At 40.7% G+C, this 18,909-nt stretch overlaps 1 protein-coding gene across 2 annotated transcripts in view; it reads left to right on the top strand.

The window, feature by feature from the left end:
- Nucleotides 1-778: 778 nt before the first annotated feature.
- Nucleotides 779-18,909, top strand: part of ero1b (endoplasmic reticulum oxidoreductase 1 beta) — a 30,945-nt gene continuing 12,814 nt past the window's right edge. Inside the window, exons 1-8 of one of the 2 annotated variants that reach the window (XM_050043783.1) lie at nucleotides 779-1,257; nucleotides 6,631-6,750; nucleotides 11,389-11,472; nucleotides 12,054-12,095; nucleotides 14,135-14,217; nucleotides 15,772-15,845; nucleotides 17,605-17,725; nucleotides 17,899-17,945. In XM_050043783.1, coding sequence (XP_049899740.1) covers nucleotides 1,093-1,257; nucleotides 6,631-6,750; nucleotides 11,389-11,472; nucleotides 12,054-12,095; nucleotides 14,135-14,217; nucleotides 15,772-15,845; nucleotides 17,605-17,725; nucleotides 17,899-17,945 — 736 coding nt within the window. In that variant the 5' untranslated portion in view covers nucleotides 779-1,092. Of the gene's footprint in view, nucleotides 1,258-2,508; nucleotides 2,673-6,630; nucleotides 6,751-11,388; nucleotides 11,473-12,053; nucleotides 12,096-14,134; nucleotides 14,218-15,771; nucleotides 15,846-17,604; nucleotides 17,726-17,898; nucleotides 17,946-18,909 lie in introns of those variants that run through there. The other variant, XM_050043784.1, reaches the window with a different exon arrangement.

Below are 18,909 nucleotides of genomic sequence, written 5' to 3'. Positions count from 1 at the left end.
CACGGTTCATGTGTTGTTGTGTAATTAGTGAAAGAGTATAATTTAAACAGGCTTAAAATATTTTTTTAATGTATTTATATAAAATGACATCACTTCATCATCAACTCAGACTTTAATGCCAAATATTCTAGCTTTGTTTCGATATACTCAAACTTCACATTACATTTTTATAATAATTTCATACACACACACACATATATAAATGTATATATATATATATATATAACAAAAGAAAGCAAACTCACTCATAACACAACAAGAGAGTGCTCATGTTTAAAGCCCCTGCAGATTGGAATAATTTACCTGCTGAAATAAGATCCATTTCATCACTGAATTTGTTTGATCTTGTCTTCTTACTTTGAGATGGATTGCTTCTGTTATCATTGATGCTGTCACTGTTGTATACTGCATATACTGTGTATGCTGATGTTTATACGCGATATAATCTGGTGATCCACTCACATTCTGGTGCTTCAACTGTAAAGTTGCATTAGTTTATTGATGTATAGTTCTGTTCTTTGTTTTTGTTTGTCCTTGTTGTTGTTTTTTCTTGGTTTAGTTTGTCTGTCTGTAAGTCTTGACAATTAGTTGTTTATATAAGTTGTGATATATATTGGGACCCCCTCGAAAACGAGATGTTACATCTCAAGGAGATTATCCTAATAAATTAAACTTTAATTATATATATATATATATACTTTTCACTAAGTCTGTGATTCTGAAATGATTCCCGGTATTTTATTCTGAAAATTGTAACCGGAAGTGAAGCTGCTTTCTGTTTTGTAAACTTGATAGTGAGGTGGGGGGGCAGCTGGTTCACAGAAACTTCTCCAGTTGTGTTTCATGTTAAATCAGTGACCCCGGCTCTGTGAGGGCAGTTATCGGTCTAAGTATCCGGGTGAGGGTCGTCGGGCACCGGGCTCCTCTGATTCGTACAGCCGCTGTTAGCCTGCGGATGCTAACTTCAGCTAGCCTGAAGCTACCGTCGCTCCGAAGTCGCCACACAGCAGCAGGACGAGCCGAGCTCCCTCAAGTCCTGCCGACTCCTGCTCAATTTTACCCCCCACCGGCGGACCGCCAGCACAGGGAGTGATGTGGAAAGTAACTTTACAGGCGCTGGGTGTTCTGCTGTCGGCCTGGTTCTTCGGGAACTTTGTTTTGGGTTGGTTTCAACAAAACAACGTCAAACCCCAAACGCAGCACAGCGAGCATCCGAGCAGAGCCTCAGACAGCCAGGATCAGAGCTGCTTCTGCCATGTAAGTGACACCGACACGGTGCTGCCGGAGCCTGGCAGCCGGTACCGGGTCATTACGGGTTCATAATTATATGTGGAAGCTTTACATGTGTAAATACGACACGGCAACAGCAGCCATTCAGAAAATCTTCTAGCATTTTCTACTGTCATCTTAATTTGACGTCACCGTGTGATGCTAGCTAGCAGCAACAGCAGCAGCATCTCAGTGTGTGTGTGTGTGTGTGTGTGTGTGTGTGAAGTATTATTACACATTATTACAGTCTTTGTTAACCTTATTACACTTTAACATTAAAAGTTAGCACTTATACTCAAAACTGCAAATGATAATGACAAAACTTGATCTAACGACGTCTCAATCAAGATTTATTCGCCACATATCTCGTTTTAAAATTAAATTACATCACATGTTGGCGTCATATCTAAATTATTTCAGATTTTACTGCGTCGTGTCCTCATATAAATATTTCTCAGCATGTCGGAGCTCAGTAAAATAGAAAATGTGTACAAATGAAATACGTTTAAACATCAATAATCAGCCCCTTTTTTTGGGTCACATTTTTGTTGTTAAAACAGTATGTGTGTACTAACACCTTCCTTTAACCCCCCCCACCCATCTCAAACTCAGAAAGACACAGAGAAACGCACACATATTAAAAACCTCATTAAAGATTAATAGAATACAAACAGGAAGTCAATAAGGTGAAATTAAATAAAGAGGGAATTGCAGTAAGAAGGGTGCTCGAACTGTTCACTTCCAAAAAATGAACGGATTGAGGATCAATTCGGGTCCAGAGAAATAGGACCTCTTTTTAACATTTTTATTTATTTATTTAAAGAAATATTTTACCTTTTTCTAATGACAGAAAATATATTAAATAACTTCGCCAGGATGCAGTAGAATTTAATTTACGTTTTTCTCTAATAAATCTGTGTAATATAAAAAAAAAAACTCTTTCCTGGTGAGACCAGCTGGTAAAAGACTGTAAACTGCAAACTATTTCATTTCCTGAGTAGGTAGAGCGTGGTGTACCGTGATTGGCTGTTGCAGAGCGCCCGCCTCTTGCCCTCTCATGGGAGTTGTAGTCTTTTGGCGCCACAGTTAACAAGCGTTCTAAACGGCCTCAGGCGCGGAAGAGGACTACAAAAATGGGAGGGCGCCGGCTCTGCGAGGGGGCGGGGCTTATAGTCACAGCAAGTTGTTTGTGGGCGGGGCTCCGGGCGGGCATGGGGACAGTAGTGACAGCTCAGCCCACAGACAGAGCCGCTGCTGCCGCTGCTGCAGCTGCTGTGACATATGGGCACCAAGTTTCACTGAGGAAGTTTTAATTTGAAGTTGAGACAGAAAACAGCAGCATGCTGAGAGGGACCTGCTTCTTCCTGCCTGTTGTGGTGCTCGGGGGACTGCTGCACTCAGAGGTCTGGGCTGGTTTGTGTGATGTGTTTTTGTAACTGACTGAGACTCTCCAGGTGTTTGAGAGTGTCTGAGAGCAGCTGCAGACAGAACTCACCAGAAACAGGGTTTAAAACAGAAGTAGGAGAGGATAGTCTGAGTTTGTCATGTTTACTGATCACTAACATCTGGCTCTGTACGCCTGGTGTCTGTCTTCATATTTCATTTTGTCTAATAGTTTAACTTTGGATTTGTCTATATAAAAAAAAGTGCTGATAATAATATCTTAGTAGCCGTCCAAAAATAACTATATATGTAAGTTGAATGAGAAGAGTCACCTTCATGGGCTGAGTATGTGGGCGCACACACACACACACACACACACACACACACACACACACACACACACACACACTCTAAAGTCTGTTTTTTTCTTCAATGCTCACAATGTACGTACACAGAAATAGACATTACAGCCAGGAACAGGGACAGTAAAGCTGCATAAATGAAGGTAAAGAATATACAAGTCGGTAAAAGATAGGTAAATATGTGAAGTATTAAATCATAATATATAATGTTATATAAGTTGACACTAATTGTTGATAAAATAGGAACTTCTTTAAAAGGAAAACTTGATATTAATTAATTATTAAATTATTGTTATGATGATTTTTGACGTAACAATATTAATTTTATTTGCTTTTTAAAAAAATAAGAACACCGTGTAAAATTTTAAATCTTTTAATGTCCACACTGAGAAAAAAAGCTATGTAAAATGTTTTCTTTGCATTTTTTAAATTTCTTTTTACGAACAATAACAAAATACAACATGTTTTTTGTTTTGTTTTGTTTTGTTTTAACGGAATTTTTAAATATAGGCCTCTACCCAATAGCTGAGATGTCGCTTTATGTAAATCAGGAAGAAAAAAAAATTCCAAATTACAAACCACGTATACGTTATATAATGCTAGTTACATGTTAGTTTACCAACATATATCAACATATTACCAGTACTAGTATAGAACATTACATCACTTTAAAAACATCTTAGAAATGATCAAATATCAAATCAAATATATAATGGAATAACTTTAAATATATGCCAACAGTCACTATTCGTCCTTTTTATTCTTTTATAAACATAGTACATTTTGTATTTTGGCATCACTAACTTTACCATATATAGAATAGAAATAACTTAATTCATCCCTGAAGGGAAATTCAGCCTCCAGCAGCTCATAAAAGACAAAAAACAACAACCATACTTCCCCTTATCAACAACAACAACAACAACAACACAGTGGTATTAACATAGACATGAAATAAGATTAGTTAAAATAATTGCATAAATAAAATTAAAGTGAAATAAAATGGTCCATTCCACAAATATATGATTGATGTATTAGCGGTGGAGGAAGATTGATACAGGCTAGTTTTTTTTCATTCAGGGGCAAAATTGCATCATCACATATTGTTGTGTTGAGAATCGTTTTTTTTTATTGTTTAAATTATTAATATTACAAATACAAATTAAACTGTAGGCAGCCCACTAGAATAAAATAATAAGTCTAATAGATTCATTTTACTGCTGCTGCTGCAAAAAATGGCTGAAATGAGATGAACAGACTGAAAACTTACAAATTATATAAAACAGATGTTGACAAAGTTTTCCTTTGTGGACAGAATTTACAGCTGAAAGGGTTAATAAATTGCAATATATTTAATTGCAATATTCAGCATATCGCAACATATTTAAAATCACAATATTGTATCGTGACTGAAGTATCGCAATATCATATCGTGATATCGTATCGTGATGATATTGTATCGTAAATATATATATTTGTGTGTGTGTGTGTAAAGCATGCTTTTAAAAATTATTTGACCTTTTATTAGACTTTTATTTCTTGTATAAAGTTTCATAAATCTGTTTAGAGAGACAGCTGAAACTATAAAATCCCACTACACACAGCCCTCATGTCTGGAGTGACTTTTTAGAGGTGGGAATCACCAGAAGATCCTCGATAATATATTATCATCATAGAATATTATTGCGATAAAATATATTGCGATTTACCTTTTTTCAGCTGTAAATTCTGTCCATAAATGAAAACTTTGTCAACATCTGTTTTATATAATGAAATAAAGTTTTCAGTCTGTACAAACTGTATCATTAGACTGAAAAAACATTTTATTGTAGTATTCTAGTGTCAACCTAAAGTTTAATTTGTATTTGTAACCTTTATAATTTATATGATTAAAAGAAATCGACACTTGGCCCTGTGTGACGATTTTGCCACACAGAAATATGGTGATACTATCCTGTATTGATTATTTCCCCCACCTCTACTTCCTGTAGGAGGCGAACTGTGTATTTAAAGACACAGCGACATCTAGTGAACTTTTTTTAGCGTAACGTACCTAAACCGAATGGTAGAGACAGCAACACGTTTTTTAAGTTATAGTGACTCAAAATGTGCTCTGCCAAGCGGCTGAGCAGGACGTGATGTGACATTTATATCGAGTTGCTGTCGACCTGATGTTGACAATAATTGGAAATAATTAATTTAAAGTGTACCAGCTGAACACTGTCTGACTTCCTTGAAATAAATAATACGTAACCTAATTTTTTTTCCTGTTAACACATGACGACATTATTAGGAAGTTACAGACCTGTGAGATAAAAACTGATTTCGTCCAGCACAAAAACTCACACATTGAATCGACACTTGATTTCACATAGACAAAAAAAAACAACAATTGTCAACCATAATTAATTTACAGAGATCTAGATATTAGATTGTCCTCACTGATTACCATTTAGAATGTTGGTCAGTCATGTGAAGGATACACAACGTAGTAACACGTGAGGAAACACTGATTTGGTCACTTTACACATCTGTGTATGCAAATAAAAAAACAAATGAGACAAGCAGGACGACAAAGCTTTGACTAGACTTTGAATCACGCTGCAGTAACACGTCAGGTGTTGTGGGCTGTTTTTTTTGTTTTGTTTTGTTTTTTTGGGGTGAGACTTCAGCTTTTCTTCATGCACTGGCCGTGACTTTTTGGACGGACCAAACTTTTCTTCATGCACTGGCCGTGACTTTTTGGACGGACCAAATATACAGAGCTGTAAAGTTGTCCACCATGGTACCAGTTAGCTGCTAGCTAACCGTAGCTAACTTGTTTGTCCATTGTTTGGTCTGTGACGTAATAGGTCAACAGGAAAAAGGTCCAATACTAACAAGCTGAAAGGGGGCATATCTCCACCTATCGTAGAGGAGTCGCACATACTTGGCTCAATAAATGGATTCCCCTCCCGTGCTTGTATACTGGGACAAGGACAGTAGGCCAGTTAGATGTCCTCGTCCAGCTGGAACTGTAGCTCCACTTAGCTGTGCAGGTAAACGTACTGACTGTAGCAGGTACAACAGAGTTTATTTATCGGCCAATCCAAAGCCTCCTCACTCCACGTGCGTGGCGTTAACGCCCGTCAGCTTTTAATGCCTCCCTCTGTTTACGGAACTGATCAGTGCTCTCAGATTCACACTCTGGTTTTTTAGTTGATCCTCAGGTCAAACAGATTTGTCTTTAAGATGCAGCGTCTGTGTTGATCAGGTGGAGGTCTGAATTTTGTAAGACCTGCAGGGGGTCAGGTGACACAGCGGGGGTGGATGTATTATGTATGGCAGTGCAGGTAGGCAGCCGGCCTCCTGTCTCGTCTCCCGCCTCGGTTAAAAGCAACAGCTTTTAAAGTAAAACACAGACTTCAGTTATCCTGTGTGAGTGTGTCGCATGAAGCACAGTCCTGGGGAGTTATTTGTAAATTACAGGAGGTCCCCTGATAAAACCAGTCCTGTGTGAGTCGGGCTCGAGCATCTAAATTTAGTCCGAGTAATTGTTTGGTGGTTGTGAAAGTTGTGTTGTGTGAGAGAAGTGTCATCGTGCAGTAACAGCCTGTTTCTCTCTGCTCCGCTGCAGCTGACAGGAGTCCTGGACGACTGCTTCTGTGACGTGGAAAGCATCGACGTCTTCAACAACTTCAAGATTTACCCTCGAATCAAGAAGCTGACGGAGAAAGACTACTTCAGATACTACAGAGTAAGAGCTGCTGTTTCACCGTGAATACGACTCACTGCACTCACTCATGAATAAAATAAACAGTCCACATGCAGCGATTCTTCAGTTTAAGTATGGACCTCGTGTGATGTCATCTTCTTTTCATAAAAAGAATGAAAATCAGATTTCTCAAGTCAGAAATGGTAAAGGAAAATAAAGTGTTTCAAGCACGTCATTAAAGCACGTAACATGTTCTAGTAGTAGTGTTTATTTTATTTAAGAAAACTGTGACAAAAAAACAGTGACAAGCTAAAGATAGGCCTTGATAATTAAAAACTAAGATGTAATCTATGTTTCAGTTTCGTTGACATGACGTGACGTGACGTGAATTGTTCTTGGTGGACTATTGGACATTGAAAGCCGAGAACAGCTGTACTTGTGATTCTCTTCAGATGCCTGATGAGCGACAGGCTGGTAAACGTTTGTGGGTTGATGTAGGGCTGGACGATTATGGCAAAAATAATAATCACAATTATTTTGATTGATATTGAAATCACGATTAATAAACACGATTATTCATTGATTTCAAAACTCCACCAAAACTCAACTTTAATTATAACTTAAAAGAACAGCCAGAAATAAATTAGCAACAAGTAAGCAGTAAAAAAAAAAAAAATAATATTAGCAATAAAAACAATAAATAAAAATATATACTAGGGCTGACCCAAGTTCGATAGCACGGGATTTAATTGTGGAAAAAAAAATCGAATATTCGGCCTTTTTTTCCCTCCCGTTTTTTTGGGGGGGACCTTGAACGCAACACCATCTCCGACAAGGAAGTAGAAAGCCTGACGTGCAATGAATGGAGACCTATTATCCTGCTTGAACACAGACAGCTAAATTCTTTCAACAATGTGACTCAAAATTATGATAAAATAGATTTTATTGATGTAAAATAATATGCTGATGGTGACATTTTCCACCGGTCTGGTGTCAGTGACACATGCTGCTCTGAGTCGCGCATCTGTCTGCTTGCGCTGCAGTGCGCCGAGGGTTTTAATTTTTATTGTTAAATCAAAAGTTAGGCACTACTTATCAGCAACCAGAAGTGTTTTTTCGTTTGTGAATATTTTTCTTAATTCTAGGGTTGTAAGAAACTACCTTTTCGCCATAATTTGTAAGTTATTAACTTTTTTGGACTTTTTTTTCCCGCTCGTGTTGCCTTGGGGGGCAGACATGACAGCGTGACAGTGACAGATAACTGAAGTTGTCCTACCTTTCTTCTCAACCAAAGGCTGCCTTTCTGCCATGTTCTCAATCGCTCGCTCCACATATTATTGATCCACACACGTCACACGCTTGCTGCTGCACATAACACAGGTGCATTCACGGTGCTTTTCCAGCACAGGAACTTACATACACGCCACGGTGCTTTTCCAGCACAGGAACTTACATACACGCCGTGCCGTGCGGCCCATTAATCGTTTTTCTTCGATTATAATGTTTTTATGATCGTGAGAAGCCAAAATCGAAATCATGATTAAAATTCGATTAATCGTCCAGCCCTAGGTTGATGGTGTTTGACAGGCAGGTAGGAGGCTCAGTTATCTGTGAGTGTAGCTGTGCTGTAAGTAAACAGTCTGAACTCAGATCAGTTTTCTCTGACAGAGATGAAAGTTTAGTTTGAATCACCAACTCTGTGAGAGGACACCAGTTTAAACCTCCAGACTAACATGTTGCACATGAAGAAACAAGTTATGTTTCTGCTTCTTAACAGTCACATGGATAAGTCAGAGTTTACAGTGAACCTGGGGACAAATCCTAGTTGGCTCACATTAGTTATTTGTTGAGAGCATAAATAGAGAGATGTTGAGCTTTTCAGATGATGATCAGTAAGTGTGTGCTCGTAAATCAGCCCTTAAACCTGTCACACACTGCTGGAGACATGACACACACATTATTTCATACAACCTGTCACCTTGAGTCTGATTTATGATCCATGAATCAGACTCACAGAAAACAATATGAATAAAAATCGACTAAAACGTTTTGAATTTCCATCGACTATATCTATGAAGGATAAATATGACTAAAATGTGACTAACACTAATAAACATTTTCATCTCGAGGCTCTAAAACAGCTGTCAAAATTTATACTGTCTAGTGAAAACCCAAACTACAAGTATGAACCTAAAAATGAGCACAGTGTGTCGTCTGTCTCATTTGCATTTCTTCCTCCTTTCTATTCACTTTCTATGAGTGACAGAGTTTACTGAGCCGTGCTTCTTGTTTTCTGTAAACAGCAGTGATCAGTTTCTTCTCGTTTAAATGGATTTGTTCGTAAATGTGTTTATTTTATTTCAGGAAATCTGTAAAAACAAAATGTCTTCGCTGCTGTCCTTCACAATCTGCTGAAACTTGTAATAGTGTTTCCCTCAGTTTGTCTGAGGCAGAGTTCTGCAGGTAGCTGCAGTGACAGCGTCTGCTGGTGTGACCGGCGCTTTGCAGAGGACACGCCCTGATATTCAGGTTCATGCTATTCTTAACACAGAACCTGTCTGTGTGAATGCTTTGTCATGTATTTAATGTCTGCTTGGAGAAATCAGGCGTCTTGTTGAAGACAACAACAGCTTTAGTGTTTAGTCACATTTAGCTGTTTTTACGAGGCTGTTGCACAACAGGAAGAATGAAGTGTGAATTATTGTGAAATACTGAAACGATTGCAACAGTAGTCCCTGAACAGATACAGTGGGCTGTCAGTGAGTAACGTCTGTGTTAAACTCATCTGTTAATGGAACAGTTGGGGCGGCAGTAGGGACTTGGGTTGGGAACCGGAGGGTCGCCTGTCAAGTCCCCGTCCGGACCAAAATATGGAGCGTGGACTGGTAGCTGGAGAGGTGCCAGTTCACCTCCTGGGCACTGCAGAGGTGCCCCTGAGCAAGGCACCGAACCCCCCAACCGCTCGGAGCGCCTGTCATGGGCAGCCCACTCTGACATCTCTCCACTTAGTGCATGTATAGGTCCAGTTTGTGCATGTGTGTGTTCGGACCTGTGTGTAATTGACAACAGAGTGAAAAATTGAAATTGAATTTTCCCTTAGGGATTAATAAAGTATATAAAATTAAAAATTTAAAAAAAAAATCACAGTATAAATGTGTAATTGCATTTTTGCTTTTACCAATACTGGATGCTGAGGTGAGCCATTATTTTATCTATATTTGTTTATTTTTGTGTGAATCCTCACTCCCTGAGATACATGGGGCGGTAACTCTCTCCTGCAAAGCATTCAATGCACTGGTCCATCTACGTCCCAACCCTCACCTATGATCATAAGCTCTGCGTAGTGACCGAAAGAATGAGATCATGAATACAAGCGGCTGAAATTAGTTTCCTTAGAAGGGTGGCTGGGCTCAGTCTTAAGCCCCGTTTCCACCTGGCAGTCTGGTACAGTTCAGTTCGGTACGTTAGTTTTCTGTCTCCACAGTAAAAGTTGTGGATGGTACCAACAGAAGCGTTCCTTAGCGTCCCCATGTTTGGTCCCCCCTCTGTTGGGGTACCTAGCACACAGATCTGGTACTAAAAGGTGGAGCTAGAAACCCTGCAGTCTGATTGGTCAGTAGAGGACGGTTACTCTGGTTTTATGTAACCTCTGTTCATACATCAGTAAACTACAACTATAAAATGAAAGAGAAAAAAATAACTTCATTCACTGGGCCGACTGCCGGCAACTTTTAAGGTGGAACGTTAACTTGTAATGTTACTCAATGCATGAGTTGATGACGTGAATCCATCAGCACACCTTAAATTTCACTGTGACAACTTTGACCATCACTTTAGTTTTTATATGACACACACTTTTAGTAATGACTTTAAAAATATAGATTAATTTGGAGCGGATTATGTGAAGGTCATATATTCTAATCCTCACTTCCTGTGGGCTACAGCAACACTAAACCCCTGAGCTTGCCTGAGAAGGACTAAATGCACAAAGCTGCTATTTTTAAATATCCCATGGAGAGAGACTCTCACTGCAGCCTGTTCTATTTTGTTCTGAAAATGTGGGCGTGCAGCCTTGTTCTGTGGACGATAAACCAGGTGCAGACTTCTATCTGTGTCACCGCTGATGAGGAAATACAGAACAGACAGAGGGTCTAGGTACCATGTCTGAAGGCTTACTGCTGGTTCCACAGGTACTGGACTGGAAGGGTTTGGTGGAGACAGGGTTTTAGAGATAAAGCAAGGAGCTCGGAGTAGAGCCGCTGCTCCTTCGTGTCCAAAGGGGTCAGATGAGGTGGTTCAGGCATCTGATCAGGATCCTCCTGGGCGCCTCCTGTTAGAGGTGTTCCGGGCACGTCCTACTGGTAGGAGGCCCTGGGGCAGACCCAGAACACACTGGAGGGATTATATATCTCATCTGGCCTGGGAACGCCTCGGGGTCCTCCAGGAGGAGCTGGAAAGTGTTGCTGTTAAGAGGGATGCCTGCTCCTGTGACCCAGCTTCGGATAAGCGGTTACAAATGGATGGATGAATTTTTGTGTGATGTTTATCATGTAAATATCTTGAAATCCTACTTCCTTAAAGAATAATAATAATTTTAGTAGAGCAAGGTGAAACTAACAAAGACAGTGCGGTTGGTTAAGTTGAACCAGACTTTAAATAATGTAATCTTCTCATCTCCAGGTGAACCTGAAGCGACCGTGTCCCTTCTGGCCCGACGACGGACATTGTGCCATCAAAGACTGCCATGTGGAGCCCTGTCCAGAGGTCAGAGGTCAACCACACTCACTCCTGCTTAATATTAACAAAAGTTATAACAATAATGCGTCTTATTTGTCGAGCAAATTACAAAGTAGGTGTGTAAATTAAACAATAGGAATGAAAAGAAACAGCACAGGAATAAGGCTTTAACATCCGTCTGCTCTACATGGCTGATTCAATGACTGTGGTAGTTGTTTATGCTTATTATTGTGAATAATATAATTTTTTTGTCCACCTTTTATTTACTTTAATTTCACAGATAAGAAACAATAAATTGTGAAGACAATAAAGCCTCCACTAAAATAGCATTTTAAGTCTTGTGTGTGATTTATCCTGGCTTCATATGAGCAGAGGAAGTCGCTAGGCTAATTTATTCAATATAAAATGCCATAGGCTTGTGCTAAAAACGTTAGCATGTTGTATTTGTTTTTACTAGTTTAATGTCAGTTTTCAATCACTGATGAAATTACTAAAATTGTTTTTATACTGTGTTCTGATGCATGATTTTTTTTGGGGGGGTTCATTTATTTAGCTGTTTAGATAAAAGTGTCTCTTGTTTGTTTGTTGATCTCTGTTGTGTTTTACAGAGTAAGATCCCAGTGGGCATCAAGTCTGGGAACTACAACAAGGTGAGAGACTTTCTAAAGTCAATCACTTTAACATGTTTCTTTGTTCCCTCGGGTAGAAACAGTGAATGTAACTAAAGCAGGGTGTCCAGACGTTTTGCAATCTCACTTTGTGTCTCACAAATGCCTTTAGGGAGATTCTTCATATTTGGCAAAAACGTCCACTTGGACTCAGCGATGAACTGATTAAATGTCAGTCAGGAACACTTAAGTCAAAGGAAACTTTATTTCCATTTGCAGTGTTATATTTAGCAGTATGGCTCTGTTCTGGGGTCTCTCTGCCTTTCCTCGGGCCTACACAGAAAGCCTCTTCCATGTGCCTATGTGGAAAGCCTAAGGCATGAAGAGCACACCTCTCTGCCCCTTCTGCGTGATTATGTAGAAAGCCTCAAGGCAGAAAGTGCCATCCTCCCTGCCCTTCCAATCTTGGAAAGCTTCGAGGCAGGGAGAGCAAACGTCCATGCCCTTCCACACGCTTAGGTGGAAAGCCTCAAGGCAGGGAGAGCAAACTGCCCTTCCACATGCTTAGGTGGAAAGCCTCAAGGCAGAAGAGAGTAAACCTCCCTGCCCTTCCACATGCTTAGGTGGAAAGCCTCAAGGCAGAAGAGAGCAAACCTCCCTGCCCTTCCACACGCTTAGGTGGAAAGCCTCAAGGCAGAAGAGAGCAAACCTCTCTGCCCTTCCAAGCGTGGAAAGCCTCAAGGCAGAAAAAAGCAAAACTTCCTGCCCTTCCACATGCTTACATGGAAAGCCTTGAGGGAGAGAGAGAGAGAGAGAGAGAGAGAGAGAGAGAGAGAGAGAGAGAGAGAGAGAGATCACCAGACTTTTGTTAACCATCTGTGAACGCAGCCTGTTGTTGAACTGATTTTATACATGTCCTTCATCTTTGGACAACAAACTCCTTTTATGTGTTTGATGCAGTTCAGGACCAGCTGTGTTTGTTCCAGCACTTTCTGTCTCATTAGCTGATTCAGTAAAAACACACACACACACACACACACACACACACACACTTTACTCTTCCAGCACTCAGCTTATCTGCTCCGATAGTTTCCATGTAGAGACTGAGGATTGAGTGTTTGCCAGCAGCTCTTGGCTCGCAGCCTGATGTTTGTCCTGTAATGAGCCAGAAGTGTTTGGACATCTGCACACGTCCCAGTCAAGGTCGGCAGTGTTTCACTGGCCGTCAGCTGGGAAACACGACTGTGTGCCACCTCAGCAGTGTGTGAGGAGCGTCTGCAGGAGTTTACAGATCGCTAACTGACCCATCTGGAACTTGACAGGTTAAGTGTGTAACAAGCGTGACACTCCACCTGAAATCTGTATTTTCAAACACTCGTGGCTGTTACAGCTTGTGGTTTCCTCGCTGACAGCAGCTTCAGTCGGCTCTGATTCACAGCGTTTACAGTGGATCTTAAAAAATGAACATATAAATGAACGTCTGTTGCACTCTCGCCAAACCAGTTCACACAATGCTGATAAACCACCAGGGAAAGCTCCATGTATTTCTCACTGTGCTGGAGCTGTGGTGTCTGCGGCGACTTTCCCACGCAGGCGCACAGGAAGTGATGCATTTTGTGTCGACCAGTCAGAGCTAAAGAAGGGAGAGATGAGTTTGAGGTGCCTGCTGTGCAACAGAAGACGGTTCAGACTACGTGACAGTTTTTGTCTGTTCTGACAGTCACTGTCAGATTAGCTGATTGTGGAGTCATAAAATTGTACTGTGACTTGGCCGCCAGACACGACAGACTAGACGTTGGTTGGCGATCAATCATCCCTGGTTGTCTGTCCCAACGTGTGTGATGTCATCGGATTATTCTCGTCCTATTTTTATTATTATTACTGTTATTTCAGTCACTATGTCTGAAGAGTTACTGTTGGTTCCAAAGGTACCCTATCGACCATCCTCACTTGTTGTGGGCTCATAAAAAATGACACCACTTCATCAAAACGAGATTTTCCTTCAGCTGAACTAGTTCATTATTAGCATGACATCAGCAGCTGCACCGTCCCTCTCACTAAACTTCTCTCTCTGTTTCCAGTATTCCCAGGCAGCAAATACGATGTCGGACATGACGGAGTGTGAACAGGCCAAAGAGCTGGGCGCCATCAACAGCACCCTGAGGTGACACCACAGACCTCCTCCTGTTGTCTTTATCTTTCACTCTGTCAGCTGCAGCAGCTCATTTACTCAAAATGCAAAGCAGCTCCAGCAGCTGATAGTGAGCAGGTCAAACATTCACAGACGTCTAGCCGGCAGCTGCTGCGCGCTTCACAGCAGACTGACCTCAGCTGCATCGCTGTCATGGAAAATACGGAGGGTTATCATCAGTTCAGACACTGGCAGTTAGAATCAAATGAAGGCAAATTCAAACCACCGATAAGTTTGTGCTGAAACTACAAAGATAATACGACACTCTGGATATTAAAAACCTGCTCAACCTGCTCGACTCAAAAGTCTAAAAATAACCTCATTGTGAACAAACCAGGAAGAGAAAAGAGACTTAAATCTACTGTGAGCAGTCACAGAGTCACGTCAGGGCTGTGGTATGAAACCTGGACGAGTCTGTCATCCACATCATACTTTATTTCTTTGTTTCTCATCTTTCACCAAACTGGAAATTTGCAAACCTCGACCCTGCAGCTATCGCTTAATCATTAATCAATAATCAGAGGGATGCTGTGGGTCCCTGAGGTTTGATTAAACCTTAAAATAAATCCTCAAAATTCAGATTTAAGTCTGAAATCTTCTGCTTTATTTAACCATGCTCTGTTTTCTGTGGTCATGTAGTACCATGTAGTACCTGCTTCTTTCTACTGCACAGACAGCCCCGTTTTAAGGCCCATTTATGCTCAACGTTAAATACGGATCCGGATATGGACGGAGCCTTCTGGCCGTGCTCTGCGTTCATTTTGTTCGTATTTCTGCACATTTCCATAAAGCTTACGGATACGGGCCAAACGGAGCAGTACCACTGGGAACCGTGGGGGCAGCGTTGCTGTCACTACCCGATACGTAGCTCTAGTGAGACACGAAGAAGAAATAACAATGGCGGAACTTTTTGAGGAAAGGAATTCTCCGTCCTCCAGTCGATGTATTTAACGGCCTCACCGACCACCGCCTCCTACAACACTTATCTCCTCCACAGTCGCCATGTTTGTTTTTGAGTTTGTTGTTGTTATAAACTTTTGACGTAAAGGAACGGACGTATACATTTTCGTACGTAAAGGGAGCATAAATAGGCCTTTATGGAGACAAATCGCCTTTAGAGCGTGTGCCACAGTGCTGCAACGTTGCGGATACACCTTTTCAAAATAAATCCAAACCTATATGACTGGACCATGTGTGATTTTAATTTGAAAGGACAGACACCACGCTCAGCAGTCAGACAGGAGTCAGGTTAATTTCCAGGGTTATTCCACAGGCTAGTTAATAACAGCAGCGTCAGAAAAGGCTGATTTGAGAACATTTATTTCAGGGTCTGAAACTCACAAACAAAAAAGTGAGAAGTCGTTCTTAGCAATAGAAAAGTTTGTGTATTTTTGTTCTCCATAAATGTTTGAATTAATCAAGTTGTTAATTTTTTTAAATCATATTCTTTCTCTTTCCAATTCATTCCTGCTGTGATGTCACCGTGTCGCCTCTGTGATTGACAAAGGTTATTACTTCCTGTTTCAGTAACCAGAGTAAAGAGGCGTTCGCTGACTGGGCGAGACACGACGATGCTCAGGACCACTTCTGTGAGCTGGATGGTGAGGATTTACTCTGTCCGTCCAACACTTTGACCTACAGCACCACACCTGAGCAACTAGCGGACAGGTTTACCAGATCCGTGTGGTGGATGTTTCTTCTCTTGTATGATCATCCTGACTTTTAATCTGACACCACAATCACAACATATCTTCCACTTGTACACTGAAATATCAAAATCAAATGTGCAAATCTCCATGAAAATTCACATCAGTTTAGATTTTACAGACCTCATGACTTTCCCTCCGCTGCCACCCTCAGGACAAACGTCATATTATCTGCTCCATCAAAGAAAAGCTGAATCATCTGTTCTGTTTAACACTGTCATGGTAGGGGAGAAAGTGTTAATGGGCGCAAAATATTCTGGTTTTGCCCTTATTCTGAAAAAACAATATTCCCACTAAGCTGTTTACATGAGTAATAAAAAAGAATATCTCACTATTATTACCACGAAAATGCAGCTGTGCATTCTCTGATTAAAGTAAAACCACTTTCTTTAAAAGGTCGACGTTGTGATGTTTGTGCACATCCAAAACCCTGCTGACATCCAAGAAAGTAGGCGTGTTTCCCTCTGACCAGAAGTGTGGGCTTTTCTTTTGGGCATGCATCTCTACACCACAGCCTAGGGCTGGGCAATAGGGACAGAAATTCATAGCTTGGTATTTATAGGTTGATACACGACATATAGCTCGTTTTTTTTCTACGAAATGAACTAAATGTTAACAGTTGCAGGTCAAAGCCACATTTGAGATGTCGAATGCAAAACACTCATTTAACACACATTAAACACACATTAAACATGGCTTAATAGAGACAGTTTCAAACACAAATCAGCTTCACTATAACTCGCAGCATTCACAGACAAACACTTGTCTTTATCTGGACACATTTTCCCCACAAATACAACATGTTAACGTTATTAGCACAAGCCTATGGCATTTTACATTGTATAAACTAGCCTAGCAGCTAGCAAACGTTTCCTCTACTCATATGAAGCCAGGGACAACAGCAACATTTAACAAAGGCAACAGCACAAAATTCGGCTCCATTACAGCTCACAAGGTTCACTGACAAAACAACTGTCTTATACTAGGGGCGTTGGTAGCGTAGTGGATAGTGTCAGCGCCCCATGTACAGAGGTGATGCCTCACTGCAGCGGTCGCAGGTTCAAAAAAACAAACTGTCTTATACTAAACACGTTTTCCAAACAAATACAACATGCTAACGTCATTAGCACAAGCCTATGGCATTTTACATTGTATAAATTAGCCTAGCGACGAGCAGAGATTTCCTCTGCTCATATGAAGCCAGGATAAATCACACACAAGACTTAAAATGTTATTATTCCAAATTATGGACATTGTGTAACCTTTTTTGCTTCACCACAGCTTTGCGTCTCACCACTCATTTTCTGCTCTTTTCATTAAGTCCACATTACTTTCACTTCCTCCTCACCTCGGCACACACTATGCAGTGAAAAATGGGCGTGTACAATAACGTGCATCCCCAGCACTGCAGACTGACTGACAGCTGTCTGTTAACTCCTGCTGTTTGGATCGATCTGGGTCGATCTATATGGAGTAAAAATGACTTATAATCGACATACATTTTAATGAGGTCTCGTTTTGAGATCATTTTATCACCCAGCCAACATGAAGTCAGTGACTATGAAAAGTTTACACATCACAATGAGCTCACCTACATCGGTCGATGCTCTCAGTCCATTGAAGTCTGTTTTGTGTGTGTGTGTGTGTGTGTTAGATGAAACCTCTCCTGATGCAGAGTACGTTGATCTGCTGCTAAATCCGGAGCGATTCACTGGATACAAGGGTCCCTCAGCCTGGAGAGTCTGGAACAGCATCTACGAGGAAAACTGCTTCAAGTGAGACACACACACACACACACACACGCTCGAGGGCACTGTGACATTATGTTGTTTGTTTATATACGTGTCTAATGAAAAGGAAAGAAAAACAAACACCTTCCCGTCAGTGTGACTCTGATCCTCTCGTGTTTATTGATCACTAATAAAAATCTTTCTTCCTTTGCTGACAGGCCCAGATCAGTGTACCGACCTCTGAACCCTCTGGCTCCGAGCAGAGGTGAGTCAGGAAAAATCAATAACAGTCAAGTTTCAACAAACTAAATCTGAAACTCTGCTTTTTTTTTACCTGAAATCAGAAATGTTGTTGTGACTAAACAGTCAAAGTTTTTCCAATTTAAACTGAATTGTATTTCGACAAAGTTCACGTAGAGCTGCTTGTTTTCAGACAATATTTCATGTTTGTGAACTTTGACTTCTTTTGTTTTTTTAACCTGTTGTTCGTCCTCAAAGGAAGATACTGAAAAAAGTCTGAACCTGCCCCCTAAAACCAGCACCTGAGTTTCTGTTCCTCATTGTGTGTGTGATTAGTTACAGTCAGGTCCATAATTATTTGGACAATGATACAGTTGTCGTCATTTTGGCTCTGTACACCACCANTGAACCTGCCCCCTAAAACCAGCACCTGAGTTTCTGTTCCTCATTGTGTGTGTGATTAGTTATATCTTACTTATGTAAAAATAATGGCCCTCTGCTGGTGTCACTTCCATGTGAGTGTGGAACAGTTTAAACTCAGCCCGACCATCGAGGAAGTAAAAGTGAAAACGCAGCAGACTTGTTGACACGTTTTTTTTTCCCTCAGCCTGATAAAAACCGAGAGATGAAACGGAAGCTTATTACAGATATCTCTAATCCACATCTTTACCCATAATGCCCCACATGAGACAGGAAGTGAAACCCACAACACCGATGTGTCGAGTGGGCGACTAAAACTTGAGACTAAATCAGCCCCATAGAGAAGCTGTTTAAATAATTCACTTATACACTCACAGGCCACTTTATTAGGTACACCTATTCAACTGCTTGTTAACGCAAATATCTAATCAGCCAATCAGGTGTCAGCAGCTCATTAACATTTAGTCATGTAGACATGGTGAAGACGAGCTGCTGAAGTTCAAACGGAGCATCAGAATGATGAAGAAAGGTGATTGAAGTGACTTTGAACGTGGCATGGTTGTTGGTGC

This window comes from Epinephelus moara, chromosome 5 (assembly GCF_006386435.1).
Source record: "Epinephelus moara isolate mb chromosome 5, YSFRI_EMoa_1.0, whole genome shotgun sequence".
Taxonomy (NCBI): domain Eukaryota; kingdom Metazoa; phylum Chordata; class Actinopteri; order Perciformes; family Serranidae; genus Epinephelus; species Epinephelus moara.
This window is presented reverse-complemented; position numbering and strand designations above follow the sequence as displayed.